At 38.9% G+C, this 23,771-nt stretch overlaps 2 protein-coding genes across 9 annotated transcripts; one reads left to right on the forward strand and one right to left on the reverse strand.

Annotated features, from left to right (window-relative positions):
• The first annotated feature begins 261 nt into the window (after positions 1–261).
• LOC107585843 (TGF-beta-activated kinase 1 and MAP3K7-binding protein 3-like) lies at positions 262–12,691 on the forward strand. 7 transcript variants are annotated; one of them, XM_016272995.1, is made up of 8 exons: positions 264–281; positions 374–443; positions 6,019–6,187; positions 8,779–9,940; positions 11,150–11,310; positions 11,785–11,878; positions 12,009–12,080; positions 12,588–12,691. In XM_016272995.1, the coding sequence occupies exons 3-8, from the start codon at positions 6,086–6,088 to the stop codon at positions 12,599–12,601; spliced, it is 1,605 nt and encodes a 534-aa protein (XP_016128481.1). In that variant the 5' UTR covers positions 264–281; positions 374–443; positions 6,019–6,085; the 3' UTR covers positions 12,602–12,691. The 7 variants fall into 7 exon arrangements, with proteins under 7 accessions (XP_016128480.1, XP_016128485.1, XP_016128486.1 ...); XM_016272994.1 differs by having other exon boundaries at positions 262–443; XM_016272999.1 differs by having other exon boundaries at positions 262–443; positions 12,591–12,691.
• Positions 12,692–15,026: 2,335 nt separating this feature from the next.
• LOC107585845 (transmembrane protein 47-like) lies at positions 15,027–22,736 on the reverse strand. 2 transcript variants are annotated; one of them, XM_016273002.1, is made up of 4 exons: positions 22,282–22,736; positions 16,341–16,481; positions 16,099–16,198; positions 15,825–15,904 (listed from the first exon to the last, which is right to left on the reverse strand). In XM_016273002.1, the coding sequence occupies exons 1-3, from the start codon at positions 22,514–22,516 to the stop codon at positions 16,119–16,121; spliced, it is 456 nt and encodes a 151-aa protein (XP_016128488.1). In that variant the 5' UTR covers positions 22,517–22,736; the 3' UTR covers positions 15,825–15,904; positions 16,099–16,118. The 2 variants fall into 2 exon arrangements, with proteins under 2 accessions (XP_016128487.1, XP_016128488.1); XM_016273001.1 differs by lacking the exon at positions 16,099–16,198 and having other exon boundaries at positions 15,027–15,904; positions 22,282–22,735.
• Between the last annotated feature and the right edge of the window lie 1,035 nt (positions 22,737–23,771).

A 23,771-nucleotide genomic window follows, 5' to 3' on the forward strand; every position in this document is an offset into this window, starting at 1 on the left:
CTCAGAAAAAAGGGTACAAAAGCTATCACTGGGACTTTGTACCAAATGTACCTCTAAAGGGTGCTCATTACTACCTAAAGTGTACATATTGGTATCAAAATCACATATTTATTATAGTAATTTTGAAAGAGTACCACCCCAGGGAGTTTTTTTTTTTTACCCATTTTACTGTGTAAAGGATCTCGTTTCTTTTACCCCAGCCCGACAGAGGGCATGAATGTGCCGTATATATAGTTACATGAGAAACCTTCAACCGGAACGTCAGAGGAAGAGAAATAGGCGTAAGTGAAGACGATAATTTAGTTGAGACTGTGCTAACCGCTGTGCTCCCTGGAGAACCCCGGTGAATCGTTGACATTTCAGATCACCTCAGCAGTCCGGTGACACACCCCCTGTGAAAAGCCTCGCTTGGATGGTCAATGGCCGTGAGGCTCCGGCGCACGGTATGTTGCCGTGCATATAGTGTTATCAGAACGGCGGGCAGCCAACCGTTGTTTGCACTGCATCGAAACTGACAGCGAGTGAGTGTTCGTATAAACTGCTGTTTGGGTTTTTTACGATATCAGCAAGCTTTAGGCAGCTATTGCGCGCAGGATTACTTAGACGCTAGTCAGATAAACACGCGGGAGCGGCGTGCGTTGCGTTTCCGTTTCTCCCAGCGGCTAAATACCGGACAGCTAGCGGCTATGCTAATGCTAACGGTTAATGAACAGCCAGTGAGGGGTTTTTTTTCTTCCAGAGATAACTACGTGCGAATGAAACGATTGTGTTTATCGTGATATTTACATATGTTGAAAGAATAATGCAGAAACTTTGGTTTTGTAATGAGACCCTGTTGTCTGTGTTGATCCCGTCAATTGCGGCTTTCTATCTTTGTCATGTTAAAATAGCGTTGAGTTGTGGCTCTTAAACGGATTTGGTGACGGCTTGTCGTGGTTTCTCCGCGATCAGGAGGCATCTGACACAGGTACTGGTCAGAACCGTCACTGCTTGACCTTAAAAGTTTCTCTTTGGTAACAGATTGTGTTTTTATGAATGCTTAGCTGGCTCGGCTAGTAGGAGACAGTGCTGGAATGAACCTGCGCTTGGTTTGTGTTGTCAAGAAGAACTGAAACTGACAAGGGAACCCATTATGAAGTTATGTCGTTCATACAATCTAAAATGTTGGTGTTTAGTTTTATTTTTGCTGTTTTATTGTATATAAAACTGGTGTTGCATTCAAATGCATTTTTTGTGTACTTATGTGTCACTTGTGTTTGAGGTCGGCATCCCATTCTTTGAATTAGCTTATGTTCCGTTTAATAAATAAAGTGATAACAGTGGTGCAATTATGATTATGACACACATGTCGTGTGTGGATGGATGAAGTAGAGCGGAAGGGAGTTGTACTCGTGAAACACTGTTCATGTCAAGACATTCTTATACGCCGTCACACACAGGACTAGCTTTATATGTCTTTTAGCTTTGCATTTACACTTGATTTACCGTAGATATACCAAATAAACAAGCTTTTGTTCTGATAAATAACGTTAGCAGTTTTTCAGGTGCAGGTATGAAGTCTCTGTTCCTGTCCATTAGTGCGCCATGTTCACACTGCGCAGCCGAGAGTCTGCGGCCGTCTGGTGCATTAGCGACCTTAACCCTAGAAAGCCTGACGTGTGAAATAATAGTCCGAAAAATCAATTGTTTTGAAATGGAACATATTATTGAACCTTTAGACAAAATCTAAAAAAAAAAGTTTGCTCGTATGTTTTAGGTTTTGTATCGTGTTTGATACATCATAGCTCAAATAATTGTATGATATAGGCCTATATGGAGCTCACATTTGAGGAAGAAAAACACAAGTTTATTCAGAGGCCCAAACTGTGCAAAAATATGCACTTTTGTGCACATGTTGTTATTTATGTTAGTTGTTGTCTGTTGTTAATTACAAAAAGATGAAATTCTGATAGCTTGTAATGTAAGATGAGATAATAATAATGTCTGAGACTTGTTATAGCACTTGCATATCATTGCTCTTTTGTTGATTTTGATTGCTTCCATTATCCTCATTTGTAAGTCGCGTTGGATTAAAGCGTCTGCTAAATGTAAATTAGTGAGGTCTTTAAAAATGGTCACTCAATATATTGCTCTATATCTCCTAATATGTCTTAAAGGTGCAATAGGTGATTGTCTTCATAAAAATTTTTTGTTATGCTGGTTGAAAGTCTCTTCACATCCCGATAGCAATCATTAAGTTAAGTGGTCTAAATGTATTTATATATTATGTGGAAGGTGTTGAACCAAGAAATGTTAATCTAATCCAAACGCCCAGGCTTTCCTACCTGCCTGTCAACATATGTATTTGCATACAGACAGAGCGAGAATGGCAGGCAAACATCAACAACCTGACCTTACTTCCTGGTATTGCATTCCTTTTACTAACTGTACTATAAAGTTTTCTCACCGGTTACTAACACATAATGTATTGTAGTGATGTTGTCTCTGGTCGTCTGGTCTGTGTGTGCGTTCATGCGCTCAGGGACCATGGCTTTGGACGGCGATTGCAGGGAGGGTTGGACGTTCGCTTTCAGTGCTATCAGGCTAAAGTTAGCATTTTCCAAGATCTCCTACTGCACCTTTAAGATGATATTTTAAGGTTTAGTTTTGTGATCAAATGTCTGTAGTTTTCATTATGAGGACATACACTGCAATAGAAAAATACAATGATGATTAAGTGATGTACAAAAATCTTGTTCAAAGGCTTGTATCATGTTTTTATCACCATTTTGTTATGCTGTATGGATAATCAAGTAAAGTTGCTTCAGTCAAGTAAATGTTTATCTTGAAATGTTACTAACAATATAAAAGTTATTCTTGCATTTACTTTATAAAATAATTAAACATTTGACAGTTTACCACAACCTAAAGGTGGACTGTTTTAGAATTATACTAAAAGGTCTTTTACTTCTCAAGACATGTGGCAGATTGTGTAAAACAGGTTTTTTTTTTTAAGCAAAGTTTTGTTCATGTTGATAATTTAGTAGCCTTAAGAAATGTACCAAATGTTGCCTAGGCTTTTTAGGGTTAAGGGGATGGTTCAGCCTAGAGCACGACCAATATATCATTTTAGCCGATATTATCGGCCGATATGAGCCTGTTGCCGATATATCGGTATCGGCGAATATGCCGTCGATATGTAAAATTTTTTCCGATAGCCCCCGGGGTTCGGGAGTTACGGGTGGTTAAATTCGCAGTCCGGTGCCGACCGATCTAGCGATTCCGGGGTGCTACCAACTCGCGGAGGGTGGCGTTAGAGAGGGCTCCTCGAGCTGAAGGGATCCCCGAATTTGGTGGAGATCCGATGGCGCGTTTGCGAGATAGTGACACCAGCCAACACTTTCACTTCAGTAAGGAGGTCTCTTGTTCAGGCAGCAGCATTCAAGCGTTGGCTTATTTGACCGTAAGTGCCCTGCGAAGTGGACTTCACATGATATTCCGCCTTGATTCCAGATCGAAGGGAAAGTACACGTTACATTCAAAGGGCATTAAAGTGCGCGAGACGTGAATTTAAATTTATTTACAGGTATATTATGTCACACTTCTCTAGTACATTTAGTCTGTGTGTGAAGACAGTAGCGCAAATCCGTGAATGAATGTTCCGAAGTGAAATAAACTTAAACTGAATAAAGTTGAATGGAATTGAATTGAATTATAGTTCAACTTTACTGTTCAGTGCACTGATGTCAGACTAATTATAGTTTGTTATAAACTATATTATAATTTGTTATAGTTTTATATAGTTTGTTTAACTATATAATTATAGTTAAAATAAAGTTTAAATTGTTGCATATCTTTGTCACGTCATTAAAAGTTTTTTATCCCCACATTTGAGTGATCATTGCAAAAAATGTGTTTATGTTAGGGCTGCACGATTAATCGCATGCGATATTTAACGCGCATCTTGTCAGAAAGCCGGTTCTGTAATCAGCGGTAAATCTCCATCACCTGCGTGCTTTCACATTCAGCAGCATTAACTACACAGAGCCGTTGTTCACTGACGAGCTGTATATATATTCTGTTTATGTATGTACTGTATTCTATATAGGCCTATAGTACCAGTCAAATGTTTGAACACACAAATGGGAAAGTGTCCAAACTTTTGACTGGTACTGTACTATAATATACACAAAGAATATTGGCCGATATATTTTACTCCCTAATATTGGTATCGGCCCCAAAAAACCCATATCGGTCGGGCTCTAGTTCAGCCTATACTCATCCTGTCATTCTGACCAACTCATATATTTCAGGACTCCAGACTGCGACCAAATGGTCGCATTTTGCGACCATTTTTTCTGCCTGTGCGACTAAATTTTGTGAGCGGTCACACTGGCGCGACCACCGCGTTGTTCAACTCATAAGCGCTGCCATTTCTGTTGCATTTGAGAAACATCAAACGGTAAACAAAACTGAAAGCATAACGAAACCGTGCTACTCGTTTGAGCAGCGCTTCGAGTGTAGAGCCTGGTTTATACTCGCTGCGTCAGCACGAGCGCGAAGGTGCGTGCTAGGGCTGTGCAATATATCGAAATATCGCAAATGTACATATCGCAATATGCATATCGCTACGGCTTGCAATATTTGTGGCCATGAACAAAAGACAGAGAAAATCACTCACTGCTCTTACCTAAATAACTTTTGTAGCTTAAATAAGAATCAGTGCATATTGAATTCATAGAGTAAATACTAAGAAGTTTGTATTTTTCCTTTTTAATATTCAGTTCCTAAACTCACTTTCTTCTCACAAAAAGGGAAACATGTATGCTAGTTATATTAGAATCAAAATCAGAATGAGCTTTATTCACCACATAAGTGTGCGCAAACACAAGGAATTTGTTGTGGTTTTACTGGAGCTCTTGATACATACATACAAATAACCATATATATATGACACAAGCTAGTTATAGAAGTTCACAGAACTGACTCGGCAACAGCTGAGTAAAACTGTTTCATCTGAGCATGTGGCACTTTAAGCATTATCGTATCGCATTATTTAATGAGTTATCGCATATCACATTTTTCTTCAATATCGCACAGCCCTAGTGCGCGCAGCAAAAATTACGTGAATATTGAGGAAACGAGGGATGGTTTTCATGCTAAAGTCAAGTAAAAGACCGCTTCTTAAACCGGAGAAGGTGAACATGTTGGTATTCTTGTGGGAAAAACACATGCAAGCACTGTCACCGACAACAAGTTTAGTTTTACTTTTCTCTTTGTTTTCATTTTGAAAAGCTTGTTATCTTTGCTGTTTACCTCACGTTACGCTATGGAGGCTCTTTTATTTTTATTTTTTATTTGATTCCTCAGTGTTTGCTAAATGTTCTGTAAGTTATTAGTGGGTATGCCTCATCTTATTCGTTTTTGTTAATAAACGTTTTGTAAGCTAGTTTGTCATTGTATCTTACTGTTTTATTGTTGTTGTGCTTTTTAATTAAGAATAACAATGGATCCATCTTTTGTTTTAGTCTTAAAAAGTGAAAGGTGTGTAGATGTATGTAAGCAAAACAGACAATTGTCTTTTCTTGTAAAACGTTACAACAAGATTGCGAATTCGAACTCCCAAAAGTTCAGCAAAAGAACTCCCATTCACAAAATTCAAATCACAAATACTACTGATGAAAAAGAACGGGTTGAATGTTAACCGCTTTCGTTTCCATATAACTATAAACTATGATAAAAGTTAATCAGCATGCATTGATTAATACCATGTTGTAGCGCAAAAAACAAACAAATATTGCGACCAAATCATGTGCTAGTGCGACCAACTGAGAAAGTTAGTCGCAAAAGAGCGACCAGTGGGAAGAATGAGTCTGGAGCCCTGAAGTTGAATGAATGATGCGTGTTAATGATACCAAAACTGTCCCTTTAATGATTTCTCTTTGTTGCAAACACCCCAAGGTAGTTTGTTAGCGGTGCATGCGAGTAGTCAAACTCGATCTGTGGCTGTGATGTGATGTTATTCATGTGTGTTGTCAGGGGATGAGAGGAGAGCAGGTGCTGCGCTCCTGGCTGCGGACTCAGTGACTCTCTCTTTGGGCTCAGGATGGCGCAGGGAGGGCCTCAGTTGGACTATCACATACTGCAGGACCTCAAGCAGCGCTTCCCAGAGATTCCAGAGAAAGTAGTGTCTCAGTGCCTTCTTCAGGTGAGAACCAGCAGTCACTGATGAAAAAGAACGGGTTGAATGTTAACCGCTTTCGTTTCCATATAACTATAAACTATGATAAAAGTTAATCAGCATGCATTGATTAATACCATGTTGTAGCGCAAAAAACAAACAAATATTGCGACCAAATCATGTGCTAGTGCGACCAACTGAGAAAGTTAGTCGCAAAAGAGGGACCAGTGGGAAGAATGAGTCTGGAGCCCTGTAGTTGAATGAATGATGCGTGTTAATGATACCAAAACTGTCCCTTTAATGATTTCTCTTTGTTGCAAACACCCCAAGGTAGTTTGTTAGCGGTGCATGCGAGTAGTCAAACTCGATCTGTGGCTGTGATGTGATGTTATTCATGTGTGTTGTCAGGGGATGAGAGGAGAGCAGGTGCTGCGCTCCTGGCTGCGGACTCAGTGACTCTCTCTTTGGGCTCAGGATGGCGCAGGGAGGGCCTCAGTTGGACTATCACATACTGCAGGACCTCAAGCAGCGCTTCCCAGAGATTCCAGAGAAAGTAGTGTCTCAGTGCCTTCTTCAGGTGAGAACCAGCAGTCACAATTGAAACAAATGGGATGTTAAGAATGTTTGTGGCCTGCTTCGACATTGAGTAATTTTGACCCAGAAACACATGTGAATGAAATGGGAAAGCTTTTGCTATTACAATATAATAACATATAATTATGTTTCTCCAAAACTGTTGATTATATAATCATCTACAGGGCTTTCATAAAACTTGTTTTTGAGAAAACTTTCTTTTGTCATGTTATATTATTTCAATTTTTTGTGTATATATATATATATATATATATATATATTTAGTGATTATTCTCTAGAGTTTTCTTTCTTTCTACCTAACAAACCATGGACATAAAATGGCTTTCCTGAGATAAAATCAAGTCAGGTGGCATGTTGTCCACAAGTGGTTTTATTGATATCGTTTATTGATTTGAATCACTGATTGGGCGATTACATAACAACATTTATTGTTCGAATGTTGTAATAAAATTGACTTAATTTGAAAGTTAAAAGTTGGCATTGCTTTATCAAAAACGGTTTCTCCTCAAAATGGCATGTTCATCTCCAACTCAAAAAAATTTACACACATTTTACAAATTATCTTATGAAAATCAACTGTTGACTGTAAGGGTCATGTACGCCACCCATTCAAAGGTTTGCAGTTGGTAATATTTTGTAATGCTTTTAAAAGTCTCTTATGCTCATCAAGGCTGAATGTATTTGATCAAAAATACAGGGAAAACGGTAATATTGTGAAATATTATTATAATTTAAATGAACTCTTTTCAATTTGAATATAATAATTTATCAAATATAATTTATTCGTTTGATGGCAGAGCTGAATTTTTAGCAGCCATTACTTAAGTCTTCAGCGCCACATGATCCTTCAGAAATCATTATATGTTGATTTGATGCTCAAAAACATTTCTTAAAGGGGTCCTATTATGCTTTTTCACTTTTTTAATTTTAGTCAGTGTGTATGTTTCTTTAGCGTAAAATTTTCGGCTGGTCTAGAACAATTCTTACAAGTATAGCACGACGTAGCTGGGCGCCGTGGACAGACGCCGAACGGTGCCGCTGGTGTGCCTATGCTCATATAAAATAATGTATTCGAATCTTAAAGACGTGGCGCGACGCTGCGCTTCTCGTCCGGTGCGCGACCGCCTGAAACAGTTTTTTTTTCCACCTCCTTGCCCAAACGTCTTTGTTTGGGCTTCCAAAAGCGGATGATATCAGGAAACAGTGGTTGCAATTTATTTTTTAACTCTGGCCCTGAGCATTACAACCCCAATTTGCTATTGTGTGCTGCGCATTTTACTGAGGACAGCTTCCATAACATGAGGGAGTACAGTGGCTGCCGGATTCGCCAAAAAGCTGTTGTTTGAAAGACGGAGCAAGGGGGCGTGGCAGTACTGAAACACCGTCTAAGCTGTTCGCCAATTACAACGCACTGGGACAGCTAACCAATCACAACACATTTTGTTTTTCGGAAGGTGGACCTTCATCAAAGCCGGAACTAATCGAGCCGTTTGTGCCAGGCTGAGGAGAAAGGGATTTTAATAATGTAAATTATGTGAAAAATAATGAATTTTTCGAACCACCAAGCATGAGAGCATGTTCTAGTACACCCCCAAAACAAAATCAAGACTTTGTAAAAGAGCATAATAGGACCCCTTTAATATTATTGATGTTGACAGTTGTGCCTGTTAATATATTTGTGGAATTTTTTTTTGTTTTTTTTGTTCAGGATTTGTTGAATAGAAAATTTAAAAGAGCAGCATTTATTTAAAATAGAAATCTTTTGTAATGCACTTTTCACTTTTGATCAATTTAATGCATTCCTGCTTAATAAAAATAATAATTTATTTAAAAAAAAAATTGCTGACCCCAAACTTTTGAACTATGGCATATGTAAACCTTATGATAATGATGTACAGTGAGTGTGAAGTTTTATCAGTAATATTTTCTGCTGTGTCATTTTGGCTCAATGCCATTACTGAGTGTATCAGAGAGGCATCAGGTGCAAGAACATGTTTACTTTACTGTATCCATTTCCTCCTCAGAACAACAATAACCTGGACATCTGCTGCCATCTGCTGGCTCAGGAGAGTAATAGATACCTGTATGAGGAGTACCACAGCCCAGATGACTTGCACTTAAACCGGAACCACATGCTGCGCATTAGTGTGGGTTACCCTGCTACTGAAGGGGTTAAAAATAATGCTGGTGGCCGAGCTTTGGTCCACAGTTCCAGCGACGGGCACATCGAGCATCCTCGAAGTGGTTTCCCCGAGCCCCTCTCCGCCCCAGCTACTATGGTGCCGTCACCCGTCTTCAACCCCTTCTTCATGAACGATCAAGGACGCTCGAACATCCCCACCCCTCCACCCAGCATCCAGGGCATGTCACCCACATACCACCCTGTCCCACGTTACATGCCTCCCATAACAGTTACCCTCTCCCAGAACATCCCCACTGCCCCACAAGCGCTGCAGATCCCCCCTGGTGCCTATTGTAACAGTGGGAACACCGTGTACATGCGTCCCTCACCGTCTCAAAGTCCTCAACCCACTCCCTGGTCCACATCTGGGACATCTGTGTACCAGCAGTCTCCTTACGCCACTCCGACATACCCATCCCCGTACAGTTCTCCCCAACATCAGGTCCAGCAGCCGCCCCAGGTGTTTCTGCCCATAAGTCCCCCCACTCTCCCTGGGCTTTCCTACCAGCAGCCGCCAGTTTCCCACAGGCCTTTTATGTCCTCCAAAGGCCCTATGAAGAACCAGATAGAGATCACACTGGAGGGACACCGACCACGGAGTAACTCCCCTGTACATGCTCCGCAGGGATCGCTCTATATGGCCACCAGCCCTTCACCGAGCTCCCCGTCCCGGGCCATTAGTATGACCGGAACCCCCGGGGCCTCCATTCATCAAGGAATTTATGTCCACCAGGGTGTGGCAAGGCCCCGGCCCACATCCTCTCCTCAGCCGGCCACCTCTGCGTTCATCAAGATCAAAATGTACCCTGGGCAGGTGCAGCGTTCCTCAAGTTCTCCACCAGTTAAAACAGAATCCCTCCTCAATATAGTGGACCAGGGCGAGCGCCACGCTGCCCCTCCTCCAATCCTGCCCATCTCTGCCCTGCCAGGGAACATCTCAAGTCAGATCAACCGCATGCCTAGACGATCCAGCTCCGGCTCGGATGACTATGCATATACTCAAGGTATGAATCTGCTTATGCAAGACCTTGTGTTTATATAGAAATTACACACATAATTAAGTATATTTATTAATTCAATACTTTTATTCAGCAAGGATGCATTAACTTGATCAAACGTGACAGTAAATGCATGTATAACGTTACAGAATATTTATTTTAAATATATTTCCTTTTAAATTTCTATTCATCAAAGAATCCTGAAAAAATTATCAAGGGTTTCCAAAAAATATTGAGCAGCACAACTCCTTTCAACATTATTAAAAGTAAGAGTGTTTCTTGTGAACCAAGCCAGCATATTAGAATGATTTCTGAAGGATCGTGTGGCTGCTGAAAATTCAGTTTTGGCATCACTGGAAGAAATTACATTTTAAAAATATTAGTGTAAATTGTAATAATATTTCATAATGTATCACTTTTTTGATAAAATGAATGCAGCCTTCTTTTAAAATCATTACAAAATCCAAAATCTTGACAACCCCAAACTTTTAAATGATAGTGTGTACGTATTTGTATGTTTGCGGGCTGGGCGATGCTGTAAATATTAGCAGTATCTTTGCTGATGATACAAAATGAGTGAATATTGTGTGTATTTGTAATATTTTTTGAGAGAAAATGCTAAATATTTTATTTATATATATATATATATATATATATATATATATATATATATATATATAAAATATCATCTAAATTTAGAAAAATATTTAAATACATTTTAGATATATCCCACAGCCCTATTATGTATGCATATGTGTGAATAAATATAATAAAATATGTATTTAATCAGGCTGGCTTATTTATGTCTGGACTTTTCCAGGAGTCAAGGAACATATTTTTAACTGAATGCTGAGAAGCTTGAGAAAGCCATGTTAAAATGTATTATTTTATAAAATCTAGTAGCTAGTCCTTGCTTTATGAACTATTATGTATTTTTTATAAAACTGCTTAAACAGTATACTATACTATATATAGTTTTTTCTAGGCAGTTAATATCCAGTAAAGCATAGGTATCCTTAATTATACATCACTCATGAAAAAAAACTGCTTGGGGTGATCAGATAACTCTTTCCTGTCAAAGTGGTCATTTCCTGTCCAGAATAAGCTGGTTATACAACTTCTTTGCATCGGTTAATGGTGTTTGTATGCATCAGGGTTGGGTGTATGTGGGCAAGTGTTGTACAGTCTTGTATACTTGTGTCTAATGCTCCTCAGCACTGCTCCTGCACCAGCGTGCTCGAATGGAGCGTCTGATGAAAGAACTCATGCTGGAGCGGCAGAAACTGGAGCAGGTGAAGGCGGAAGTGAATGAAATGGAATTTGACGCCCTGCAGAGACGCTTCAGACGAGTGAACAGCACCAGCCTGATACCTCGGGTAAGAGAGAGACAAAAAACAAGGCTTTTATAGCATGTGAATGCATCTTTTTGAACGAGTGCGGAACACACACCCACTTGTTTTACATCACTAATAAAGGGAATGAATCCTCATCAACTTCTCCAAATGAGCCTTACGTAAAAAAAAAAAAAAAAAAATCATACATACCTAGAATCTACGTGCAGAACTTGCAAATACAATAAGGTGGAAATGAATCACATCTGTTCATTCGGTTCTCGCTCATTCTGCATGCTTCACAGACTATGAATGAATCTCTTTTCAAACGTTAAACTGCTATAATAATGTACTCATCCAGTGATGACTTTAACAAGCTACTGTGAAGAGTGTAACAGCAATAAACTGCTTTTATGTGTGCGGTTAATGTGAAAAAGTCATGTACTCTGTGTGTGTGTGTGTGTGTGTGTGTGTGTGTGTGTGTGTGTGCGAGCGTGTGTGCGTGCGTGCATTTCCTAGCCAGAGGATATGACCAGAATTCGGTCGCAAAACAGACAGCTTCAGATTGACATTGATTGCACCTTGAAGGAGACAGACCTGCTGCAGTCCAGAGGTAAAAATAGCACAAATGTAGTCATCTTTATGACTATAGCACAGCATTATTTCATGTGATTGCACAGATTGATAATTATGACTATCATTTGCTTCATCCATCTCTTATTTGTTGTTTATTTATTTTTTAGGCAAGTTTGACGTGAGAACCATGAACAACTTTTATGATAATATTCAGCCTGGCCCTGTTGTACCTCCAAGAGGTGGGAATTCAATCATTTTTTAATTTTATTTAGTCAACAACGTTGCTTTATTTAAACATGTCATAATTTGATGTTTTGGTAATTCTTTACAACAAGGTTCAATTCGTTAATATTAGTTAATGCATTTGGTATCATGAACCCGAACTGAAAAATACTTGTCAAGCATTTATTAATTTCTACATATGTTAATACATTTTCAACATTTCAGATGAATGCTGTTCATGTCGTGTCATAATTACAGTAATTGTTAGATGATAACAAAGACGTTCTTCATTATGCAATGCCTATTTAAAAAAACAAAAAAAAACTGTTTATTCAGCATGTGCTGTATGCTTGCTACATTAGTATTGTATGTCTTGTTTATTTTTAGATTATTCCTGAATGAAGTCATTAACAGTAGACAATTATAGGAATTATTGAACAGAAATATTATGAAATAACTGCATAAATACTTTTTACAGTGGCTAAAGCCGCTGTCATTTTGATTGTTTCCGCATGTTGTTGCAGCAGTCAGGTGGTAGAAGTTGGAGCTGTCCAAAAAATCTTGTGAGTTTAATGATGCTCCAAAATTTTGGTAAGAGAAAAGATTTGGCCGAAAATGTAAAAAAAAATATATATATATATACACACACATATATACATTTGCACACACCCACACACAAATCTATAATAGAAATTCATTATATATGAACTTTTGATTAATTGATTCTTAAATACATTTTATTTTCTGGGTTTTTTTGTTTTTTTTTTGGCTGAAGAGTATTAATTTCAGTTCATCACTTTTTATGTAAAAAATTATTCATTTTTAGTACTGGACACTTGATACATTGTTAACGAATTGAACCTTAAGTTACAAGTTTTGTCCCTTTGCAATGCAAGAATTTACCTAGATGTGGTTTTCATTAAAAAATCTCATGGAATTTCTAGACTAACCTCCATTGAGCTAAAATTAGCTCTTTGCTCTCTGAATATCCTGTCAGATTTGTCCTGACCTCTGACTACACCAGTGGAGTGGAGGGTATTGGGTTGCTTGTTATGATATAGTGCCTTTAACTACCTGTTTGAATACTTATGCAAAAGACTAATAATCATCACTCTTCAGATACCAGTCAAAAAACTAGTCTATACGCAAGGCTTGGTTACACCACAAGACCTAGGTTTTCTACAATGCAAAGTATCTTCTACCAAATCCCTTTTAAACTGAATAAGAGATATATGCGTGTTTCCAGATGTGCACAAATTAACTGTATGGTGACAATTCATGTGCTATGTACATGACCTGTGCTTAAAGTAACATCAGTTTTTCTTAGCGTTTTATGAGGGCATTTATGCTTGGATGCACATCTATGGATAAAGGTGTGGTCACATTTACCGTTCGGCAAATTTTCGCATTCGAAATAGCCATTTCAATTGGAATCCACGCAAAGGGGAATTCCACGGGAGTGTGACATTTTTCAATGGGTTCAAATTTGTCATGTGATTTCGCCGCATTGACAAACACAATGTTTTCGAATTAAAAAGGATCATTTCAGTAGAAATCCAAGCAAAGGAGAATTTCACATGAGACTGAAATATTTCGCAACTTTTTCAAACTGGTCATGTGAATTCGCATACATAAACATAAAGTTGCTTGGTTTAAAAGTGATTTCTGAATGAGTTGTGCTTCATACATCACTACACTATTGACAGTAGACTGTGGACCTTCTAAAGTTATGTAATTATTTTTTACCATTACTAACATTTACTGTTGATCAGTGAAAATGTGTGGAGAAATCCATTAATTCCAATAGAAATCTGCAATCAAGAGTTTTACATGAGGCAGATTTCACTCGTATTCAAGTCGGTCGTGCAAATTCCCCACCTGATCAACAGAAAGCTGCTTGGTTTGAAAGTGACTTACAGGGGTGGTTAACTGGGTTTTTTTCTAAGCTTGATTGTGTTTATGGGGTGCAGTCTAACATCTGTTAACGCTTCGTTTTTAAAAAAAACGCATGATTTTTCACATAATTTACCTTTATTCCACACCTCTCTGTCCCTTCTCTGAGAAACGGGCTGATCATTTCCTTCTTTTAAGAAGCCCCTCCCTCAGAAATAGGCGATGGGCTCTGATTGGTTAGCTAGCCCAGTGTGTTGTGATTGGCTAAATCGCCTCTAGTGCGCGTCTAATCGTCCCGCCTCTCACCTCACCAGCATGTGCTCCGGTTGTATTGTAAACAAAGGCATCAGTAATATGAACTTATCAGTTTGAGCCCGATTGAGAAGCAGAGGATATTATTAAAGAGGATCGTGCAGAACCTGTGCAAGCACGGCTTTAATGGTAGGCCTATGTTTTTTGTTTGTTGTTGTGTCATACTTTTAGATACGCTGTTATTTGTAAATGCTACTGCTTATGTTAGCTTTTAATATACGGTTTTATCCTGATTAAAGCTTTAATACAGTACAGCAACTGCATGCGCATCCATGTTTAACACTTCTCATAACTATGTGAAAATAAGTGTATAATTGTAACAGTTCATTGTAGGAGGTGAGCTGAATGAGAGAGAGAGAGATGCAGAGCAGGGGGACACGAGGAACAGTATTAAGAACTGCTGCTTTAGAACATTGATTTTGAAACTTGTGAATCCGTTAGAATCGTTAGAAGACAGAATCGCGATTCATATATGAATAGATTTTTACCTGCACCTCTAGTTTTCTCTTCCTCTTCTCTAAAGCAGGGCAGCATGGCCTCACCCCCTTTGCTGCCTTTTCCCGAGGGCGGGGTTTATCTGGGTTTGTGATGTCACAAACCCAGCCGTTTTTGTAGGCATTAAACTGCCAGAATTTTAAAAGACAATATCTCAGTTTGCATTTAACTTTCAGCTTTGTAACTTTGCAGATATTGTTTATGCTCAAACAGCAACATCACACACTAACTAATGTTAAAAAAGTGAAATCGCAATCAACCACCCCTTTAAAGCGTTTGACATTGGACCTTTTTTTGCCTGCAAAATCTCACAAACGTGACCGCACCTTAAGCATAAGATCTTTTTGACCAGTTTACAATTTTACAGATGTCTTTAGTTTGGCTGATTAGTACTTTACTGTACCAATAACACTGTTTCTTATTTCAAGCTGCATGATTTATTTTTTTATTTATGTTCACGGGTGCATTATAAACAGATAAATTTTGACTTTAAACCCTCTATCTTGTATCTTTCAGGTCTCAAAACACGTCTATCATGACAGTTTTATTCTGTCAGAGTTGTAGACTTCTGTCTGCCTTGTTTCAGATCCCACCACAGATGGAGGTTTCCCCACTGATTACATCACAGACTGGCAGTATTCCTGTGAACATAGGCTGACATCTTGAGTCAGATGCTCATCTGACAGTCAGAAGAAGATCAGAGGTGTTAGAATGACATGAGAGAGAGAGAGATGACATACAGAAAAAGAATGAGAGTTTGATGGTGGGGTTTAATTGCGTGATAAGAGTAATCTGAGGGGAAAAGAATCAAAATCTATGTATCTTAACAGCTCGGCACTGCCCTGCATTTCAATGGTCTGTTTGCAAAGTCAAGGGTCAGTTCCGAACGAATGTTCAGTGCATGAGCTGCTATCACAACAGTGAAGAGGACATTGAAGTGCATTGTGGGTGTTGTAGCATGTTTAGTAGTAATCTTCATAGTTCTTGGGGTTTAGGCAGTAGAGAATCGCTCCACCGAAGGAGAAGATGGTGGCTCCCCAAGCCAGACCGTAGCCCCAGTTAAACTCGTGGTATATTCTCAAACTGATGGTTTCGATGAACTTGATGGGATACAGCACCAAACAGCAGGCCTGTAGGACCACTGTGAGAGACAGAAGAGCGCTGGCAATTAAATTTGCAATCATCAAAGAGACAAAAGTAGGTTAAGAACATTAAAAGTCTTCTGAACCCTCAATGGGCTTTATTCCTTGATAAGTTCCTCAACAAAGTGAGCGACTTCAAAGCGATGTAAAAATCCTCTCAAAAGAGATGCGAAAATGTCTGTTTCAGATATACCTTACATGTTTTCCCTGTGATTACTGAAGCAGCTGTGTGATGTGGCTTGAAAAAATAATGCCTTTGCTGTCTCCTGGTCCATTAGCCGCAGCAGTTGTGTCTTAGAGCCAACAACACATTTTAGATTCATAATACATGAACCCTAATTTAATGAGCACGGAAAACAGAAATGGGAAGCCAACTCATTAATGTCTTCAATGTAAGTGTGTGTGTGTGTGTGTGCACGGTTGTGTCAATTTCACCTGCTGCAAAGAGCATAACAGCGACCGGTCGGTAGAAGCATCTCCTGGAGCGAATGCAGACAGACACCAGGGCCACCAGGAAGGAAAGGAGGATAAGGAACACTCCACCCAACAACAAAGCCAATGTGGCGATCTGCCAGTCTGCATTAAATCAATATATAAAAACACAACAGATCAGTTCCATATCGTTTTACACTGCATGCATTATATTCATATTATATGAACATTATATCAGATGAAAGGGATGGGGATATATGCATAATTTACTAAATGTGCTGAAGAAACCTTCAAGACTTAACCATCCAAAAACGAAAATTGTAACAAAAATTTGGTCTCTTTCAAAAGTATTCTGTGGCTTCAGAAGACTTGGAATACAGTGTCCTATGGACCATTTTTTCTCATGTTTTCATGTACTTTTTGAAGCTTGAAAGCTTCATTCTCCATTCACAGTGGATAGAAAAGAGCAACAAACATACACTCTAAGAAATGCTGGGTTAAAGACAACCCAGCGCTGGGTAAAATAGGGACAAACCCAGCAATTGGGTTGTTTTGACCCAGCGGTTGGGTTAAATGTTTAACCCAACCTTCTGGGTAGTAACCCAACCGCTGGGTCAAAACAGCCCAATTGCTGGGTTTGTCCCTATTTTACCCAGCACTGGGTTGTATTTAACCCAGCATTTTTTAGAGTGTAGTATTCTGAAATTCTCCTTTTGTGTTCCTTAAAAACCAATGGAATGGAATAAGGATAAGAAATAACACTTTTATTAGTTATCATTAGTTAATGCACTAAACTAACAATGAGCAATACATTTTTACAGTATTTATTAATCTTGGTTAATGTTAGTCATGGTCTTGGTTATTAGTCTTGGTTCATTGTTAGTTCATGTTTACTCCAGTCCTTTAAATAATATTATCAGACATTTGGATTTAATAAATACTCCTCGCGGTTAGTGCGCCGACATACAGCGCAACTGCGCTTATGGCGAACCGAGTTCGAATCCCGGCTCATGGTCCTTTTCCGATCCTGCTCCCCTCTCTCTTCACCCAATGCTTTCCTGTCTACTCTACACTGTCCTTTCCAAATAAAGGCATAAAAGCCCATAAATATATCTTTAAAAAATAAAAAAAAGTGTTATGAGACCAGTAAATAATGACAGAATAATAATATTTTTGTAAATGATTCCTTTAACAGACTCTAACACACTGGAAATTCAATACACACATGCCTACAGAATGGCTGACACAAACACTCACATCTTGGGTTTGCGTAACTGAAAGAATGAACCTCTAAGGGCAGCAGAGAGCTTATCGACAATTCTGGTGGGTTAAATGGGGCATCACGTAATGTATTCCACCCTTCCTTTCTCTCTCCTTCAGTCCTTCTTGTTTCTGATTTTCATTCAAGCACTCTGAGACACTCAGCTAGAGTAGGGCCCAGAAATAGCACCGAATCCTCCATGGAACGCAGGAGTGAGGGAGGGGGCAAGGAGAAAGAGACAGAGAGGAGGTGCTTGACACAGTATGCCTGCTTCCATATCTGATGACATGAGAGTATATGTGTGGAATCTCACATGTACTTCGGGACGACTCCTGAGGAATCTCATTAGGTAGGCAAAGGGGAAACGCATTATGAGTAGACGATCTCTGAGGAGTGACTTGCCAGGTTTTTTTACGCTACAGAGGCTGAGGGAGTCCTTTTTTTCTAATTTGTCATATTACATTTATTTTTCAGCATGTAAAATTCTTTAAATTAATTAACAGTGAGTAGCTTACATTTAGAGACAAATATGATCCATCAAAAAAAAAAAAAACACAAACAAAGCCATTTCAATTTTTTTATGAATCAAAGTAAAAGATTCAATTACTTGTTTTGAATCATTAATGAATCAGTGTTTGTGCATGAATCAGTTGAGTGGATCATTTCAATGACTGGCTCATAGGACAGTTATTTGTTTTGAATCATGAATGGTTCATCGTTTGTGAACAAATCAGTTAAGCAAATGATACAACGACTTTAAGGACTGTCATTTGTGTTGAATTATGAATGAATGGGACTGTCACAAATGGCACACTTCATGTGCACTTGCAGTCTTGTGGTCAAATTGTCAAATTGGTGTTACAGATTTCTACTTGACATGCAAAGCAGCGTTATGTCACGAAAGTGTGGACTCAGAGGAAGACCACAAGGATTTGGGATGCCATTTGGGACAGGGCCAATCAGTGTTTGTTAACATATTGCTTGAATAAATGATTCAATGACTCACTCATAAAGATCACTTGTTTCATTCCTGAATCAATCAATGTTTATGAACAAATCAGTTGAATTAATGATTCAATGACTAAATTAAAAGGACATTCATGTGTTTTGAATCATAAATTAATTGGTCTAAATGAATCGATTGAGTAAATGATTCAATGACACACTCATAAGACAGCAACTCGTTTCATTCCTGAATGAATAATTATTTTTGAACAAATCGGTTGAATGAACAGTTTAGTGACTTACTCATAAAGACTGGTAGCATTAGTTCCAGAAAAGCTTACTTGAAAGCACAATCGAATGCTTTACTTACAGCATGTCTAAGATGTCTGTGTTTACACAGACCTACCTTGCATCTACAAATCTCAAAGTTTTCATTTACTTTCTATTATTCAGGGGTAAGCAAACAATCTGTAGCAACACCACCCATTATAAATAAAATCATAGACACAGCGTATTTGCTCTGTTACACAATTTACAAGAACATTACAGGAACCACTGGTCATTAATAATGTAAAGGGTTTGTTGTTTTAGGTTTGAAATTCTTCTAAAAACCTGTCTTGTATTACTATATATGAGGCTAACAACAGCAAACTATGGCATTCTGCATCTCTTATATTATGGTCACAAATAAGTTTGTCAAGAAAGTTAGAAAAATTACTGAAATTATTATATACATTAGAAACAAAAACTATGATAATGTTTTTGTTTAGTCATCAAGTGATAAATGCTTAAATTACTCAACAAAGCATTTCATAAGATATTGATGGCTGTTTGTTTAAATAAAACCATAAAAGCCCTGGATCCTGTCGCTGGGTGTTGTTATTACACAGTGATATCTGTAAATAGAAACATTTTCATCAGCTTGGGAAAATGATCTATAATTTTCTCTGCTGGAAAATAATCACTTCTAGCACTAAATGAAACGAGGAATGAAACGAGTTGCTGTCTTATGAGTGTGTCATTGAATCATTTACTCAATCGATTCATTTAGACCAATTAATTTATGATTCAAAACACATGAGGGGCAAGTCGTGGCCTAATGGTTAGAGAGTTGGACTTGTAACCCATAGGTTGTGGGTTCAAGTCTCGTACCGGCAGGGATTGTAGGTGGGGGGAGTGAATGTACAGCACTCTCTTCCACCTTCAATACCACGACTGAGGTGCCCTTGAGCAAGGCACTGAACCCCCAACTGCTCCCCGGGCGCCGCAGCATAAATGGCTGCCCACTGCTGTGTGTGTGTGTTCACTGCTGTGTGTGTGTGCGCACTTTGGATGGGTTAAATGCAGAGCACAAATTCCAAGTATGGGTCACCATACTTGGCCACATGTCACGTCACTATTTCACTATTTTTTAAATCATGTAATTTTCAGAGATGGCTGAGAGCTGCTCTGGGCCACTTCAGCTTCATTCCACCGTACTATAGTTTCAAACATAAACAAAGCCTTTTTACCAAATAAGGTTTATGATTCAGCATAATAAATATGTCTGTCACCACAGGAAGTTGGAGAGAGATGTATGAAAACAGAGCTGCTGATATTCGCTTCTAAAAACTAAATTCTGACACCTCAACCTCCGACCCCTCTGGATAGCCACCAAAAGCCTGCAAATCATCAACAAGAGTGTCTTTCTGCCATCTGGGAAAAATATTTCGACTTTATGTAACCTTGAGGTCTATCCGAAAACCCCTGCAGGACTACAGATGGAAATGAGGATACGAGATAAAAATCAAAACATTCATTACTATGATCTGTTTTTCAGCAAGCAAGTGCCTCTTGGCTAGTTCTTTCAATCTGATACCGTGATGAGGGGAGAAAGAAGTCCAATGTCATAGACTGATTTACGTCAATAAGACACAGTGTCTCCACATTCCTCACCATCCGCTGACGGGAAGAGAAATCAGTGTATACTTTGCGCCGCAGACTCCACATTGAACTGCTGCCTCTTCTCCAGTCGAGCATAACATCAGCACAAAAAGACTCTCACACACTTTCGCCACATTCCTGTTGTTCGTGATTTATCTCTCCCCGAGAGCTTTCACAACCTCGCATTTCTGTGTGCATGTAATAGGGAGTACGTTCACGTTAACATGTTGTTTAATTGACAGAGATAAACTTAAAATGATACCCTGGAGTCGATGAAAGGTTAGCAAGCAAATCTGTTGGTATATAGCAGGCTGTGGAGTCAGCCGTAATTGCGAAGCTAATGAGATTTAGTTTAATGCACGGTGCATGACACAGAGAAAACACAGAGGAAATGGAGTGACTGATTACAGAAAAGCCCAAAATCAATAATGCGCTGCAGAGGGAAGCCATTCACCCAGGCCGCTCCTTTGATATTTTGACTGGAGCTTCATGACTTTATATGGAGTCAAACCGTGCTTTTTAAAAATGACGGGACAAGGTCCAGAGCCCAACAATTTGTTATTGCAAACCAGAGCTAAAATAACATCTTAAATCTTAACTGCGCTTGGCTGAGACTTAACTATAAAAAAAATGTGGCTCTGCCAACATACAAAAATTAATATGGAGGGGGAAGTGCCCCCAAACCACGGTTTATTTGCTAGTAAACCTTCACGGACGCCAGAATGGAAGTTTCTTTTTCAGGGCAAAATGACATTTCAGCACTTGTTTCCTTGGTAACTAATCTGTCCACATTAGGGCCTCTAAGGAGCTCTCCTCTCAAACTTAACCTCACTCCTTGAACGGTGAGGAGACCTTAACAAAGGCTCATTTTGTAGACAACAAAAGCAGAATGAAACCCCAGCTGGACCACTGATTCATCACACATTCCCACATCATCCAAAAGCCCTTCCACCAAACAAGCTGTGAATCAAATTCAGCATCCTAGTAAATGTTAAGGATCGATATCATTTAATTAATGAAGCATTCTTCACAAACATTGTCTCTGTAATTAGATTAATCCTGACTTGCTGTAGGCTGGAGAGTCCTTTTATTAAACAGGACGAATTCAAGGTTGTTTTCCCCCCAAAACCATTAGCTCAAGTCCCAAGCTGTTTTCCTTTTAACTAACTAGTATCACTGGGATTTCTTTTTTAAGTCTTGTACATAAAAATAAGTCCTAGTGATAGGCTACTAATTAGCAAATACTCCAACAGTAACAAGTATCTTTTTATCTATATATTATATGTACTTACTCATTACATAGTATTAACTATTAAAAATCAACTACTCAACTGTCTATTCCAATAGTTGGTAACCTGATTTTAACTTAACTAGAAAAAAAGAAATTGAAATAAAGATTGTAACTAGTAACAATTGGGATAGATCTCGATTTACATATTTAATAATAGGCTACTAAAGTTGTAATAGATTGGCTACAAGTAACATTAAAGGTCTAAATGTGTAAAAACGACTTGTCACCTCTGTTTTAATCTGACAAAGAAATGCAAAACGCAAATTATTGACTATTTTCTCAGTATTTAGAAAGAGCTGGTTAAGAACGAGCTGAACAATGAGTAATAATGATGCGCTAGGGAGCGAAGGGCCCCTTTTGTTATCTCATAAATCAAATATGTACCTCCAGGGCCATGTTGCAGAGCTCACTAAAGTTAAAAAGACTGCGTCTTTTTTGTTTCCCCCGCATCTTAAAATATGTATGTGCAGCTCATCCTGTTTGAACATTGTTTACTGCAAAGTTACAAAAGTAGCGGGTCTCACCGGTCCCTTTCTGCCCCAGCGTGCTGTCGCACAGCCAGTCCGCGGAGGCAGCGTGCTTCCTGCACGACTCCCACAGGGACAGGTGGTACTGGTCATCCGCGGTGACCCACGCCGGACTCAGCACGGCCCCAACATCCAGGCACAGCGCGAGGAAAATACACACCAGACCCACCAACTTCAGGGGCGTCAACGCCGACACGCGCACTTCCTCCGCTCCGCTCACGGATGAGGCCATGTCGGCTGGATGCGCCGGTGATGAGGAGCGATGTTGCGCTGCGTCGCGGAGAAGCCACGAACGATGATCCCAGACAATGTTTTTGGATCCGTATTCGCGATCAGTGTTTTGAAGATTGTAGAGCAGCTGCCCTCGCGCTCCTGTGAACGCGACTGCACTTCACATTATTGAAAAATCTCTGCTGCACCTGCAGGGTCCTAGTGCCTCACTAGAAGTCCCTGTTTACAAACCCAGTCTGAACGATTCGTTTACGAACGCAAATGACACGGTCCGGGCTAATGAACAATTCACCAACAGATTGAACCGAGTCGCAGGCTATTATGATTAGATTCATAGAGCAAAAACTAAATTGCTTTAATAGCCAAACCAAGTATAGCCTAATTATAGAAATAGAATATGTCTATGTGGTGAAAAATAATAGCCTAGATTTATTTTTATTCGTTAATTTATTTAGGCTATTAATTTAGCAGACATCATTTATCAAAGCGACAAACAAAATGAGGAACACTAGCCTACATGCAAAGCCTTTTTCATGCAAGAGATACTTTATTGTAAATACAAATTATATTTAGGTTACTGTATGCTTTTTTTGAGGTGAATCATGGCTACAGCAAAATAATAATAGCTACTTAATAGTAGGCTATAAAAACATAATAAACATGTGTCGATAGATTTATAGCATGTTAATAATCCTATGTAACATGGAAGGAACCGTGATGACTTAATGTGTAAAAAGAATCGCTGAATCGTTTTCTTGCCCTGTTTTTTGAAGCGGACTGTTCAAATGAATCGATTCGCGGAAATGAGTCGGTGCCTCTCATCTGGCGTTTATGGTGGCATATTTCTCTCATATTCTTTTCCATCATTTGCTATTTTCTTCAATTCTCCCTCTTCATTTATCTGTACTATGTGCTCTCACAAACACGCACATAGAGCAATGTGTCTTATTTCAAACAGACAAAATAATTAGAGAGACACATACGTGAGTGCTGGATTGCATGATATGAATGCTATCCAAACGTTTTGTGGGAAAGGGAAAATACTTAAATATTTAATGAAAATGAACTGGTGTATAATGTAGCCTATCTAACACTGTTCATTTAAAAATAGGCCTATTTATTATTTTCTGTAAGTAGATAAACTGCATATCATTAGAAAAGTAATCATGAAATTCACTTACATATAAGTCAAAAGACAGATGAATCAGTACACTCCATTTAGTTTAGTAATAATAGGTTATGTAAGGTTATGGTCA

The sequence above is a fragment of the Sinocyclocheilus grahami genome, unplaced genomic scaffold (assembly GCF_001515645.1).
Source record: "Sinocyclocheilus grahami isolate Dianchi unplaced genomic scaffold, SAMN03320097.WGS_v1.1 scaffold75.1, whole genome shotgun sequence".
Taxonomy (NCBI): domain Eukaryota; kingdom Metazoa; phylum Chordata; class Actinopteri; order Cypriniformes; family Cyprinidae; genus Sinocyclocheilus; species Sinocyclocheilus grahami.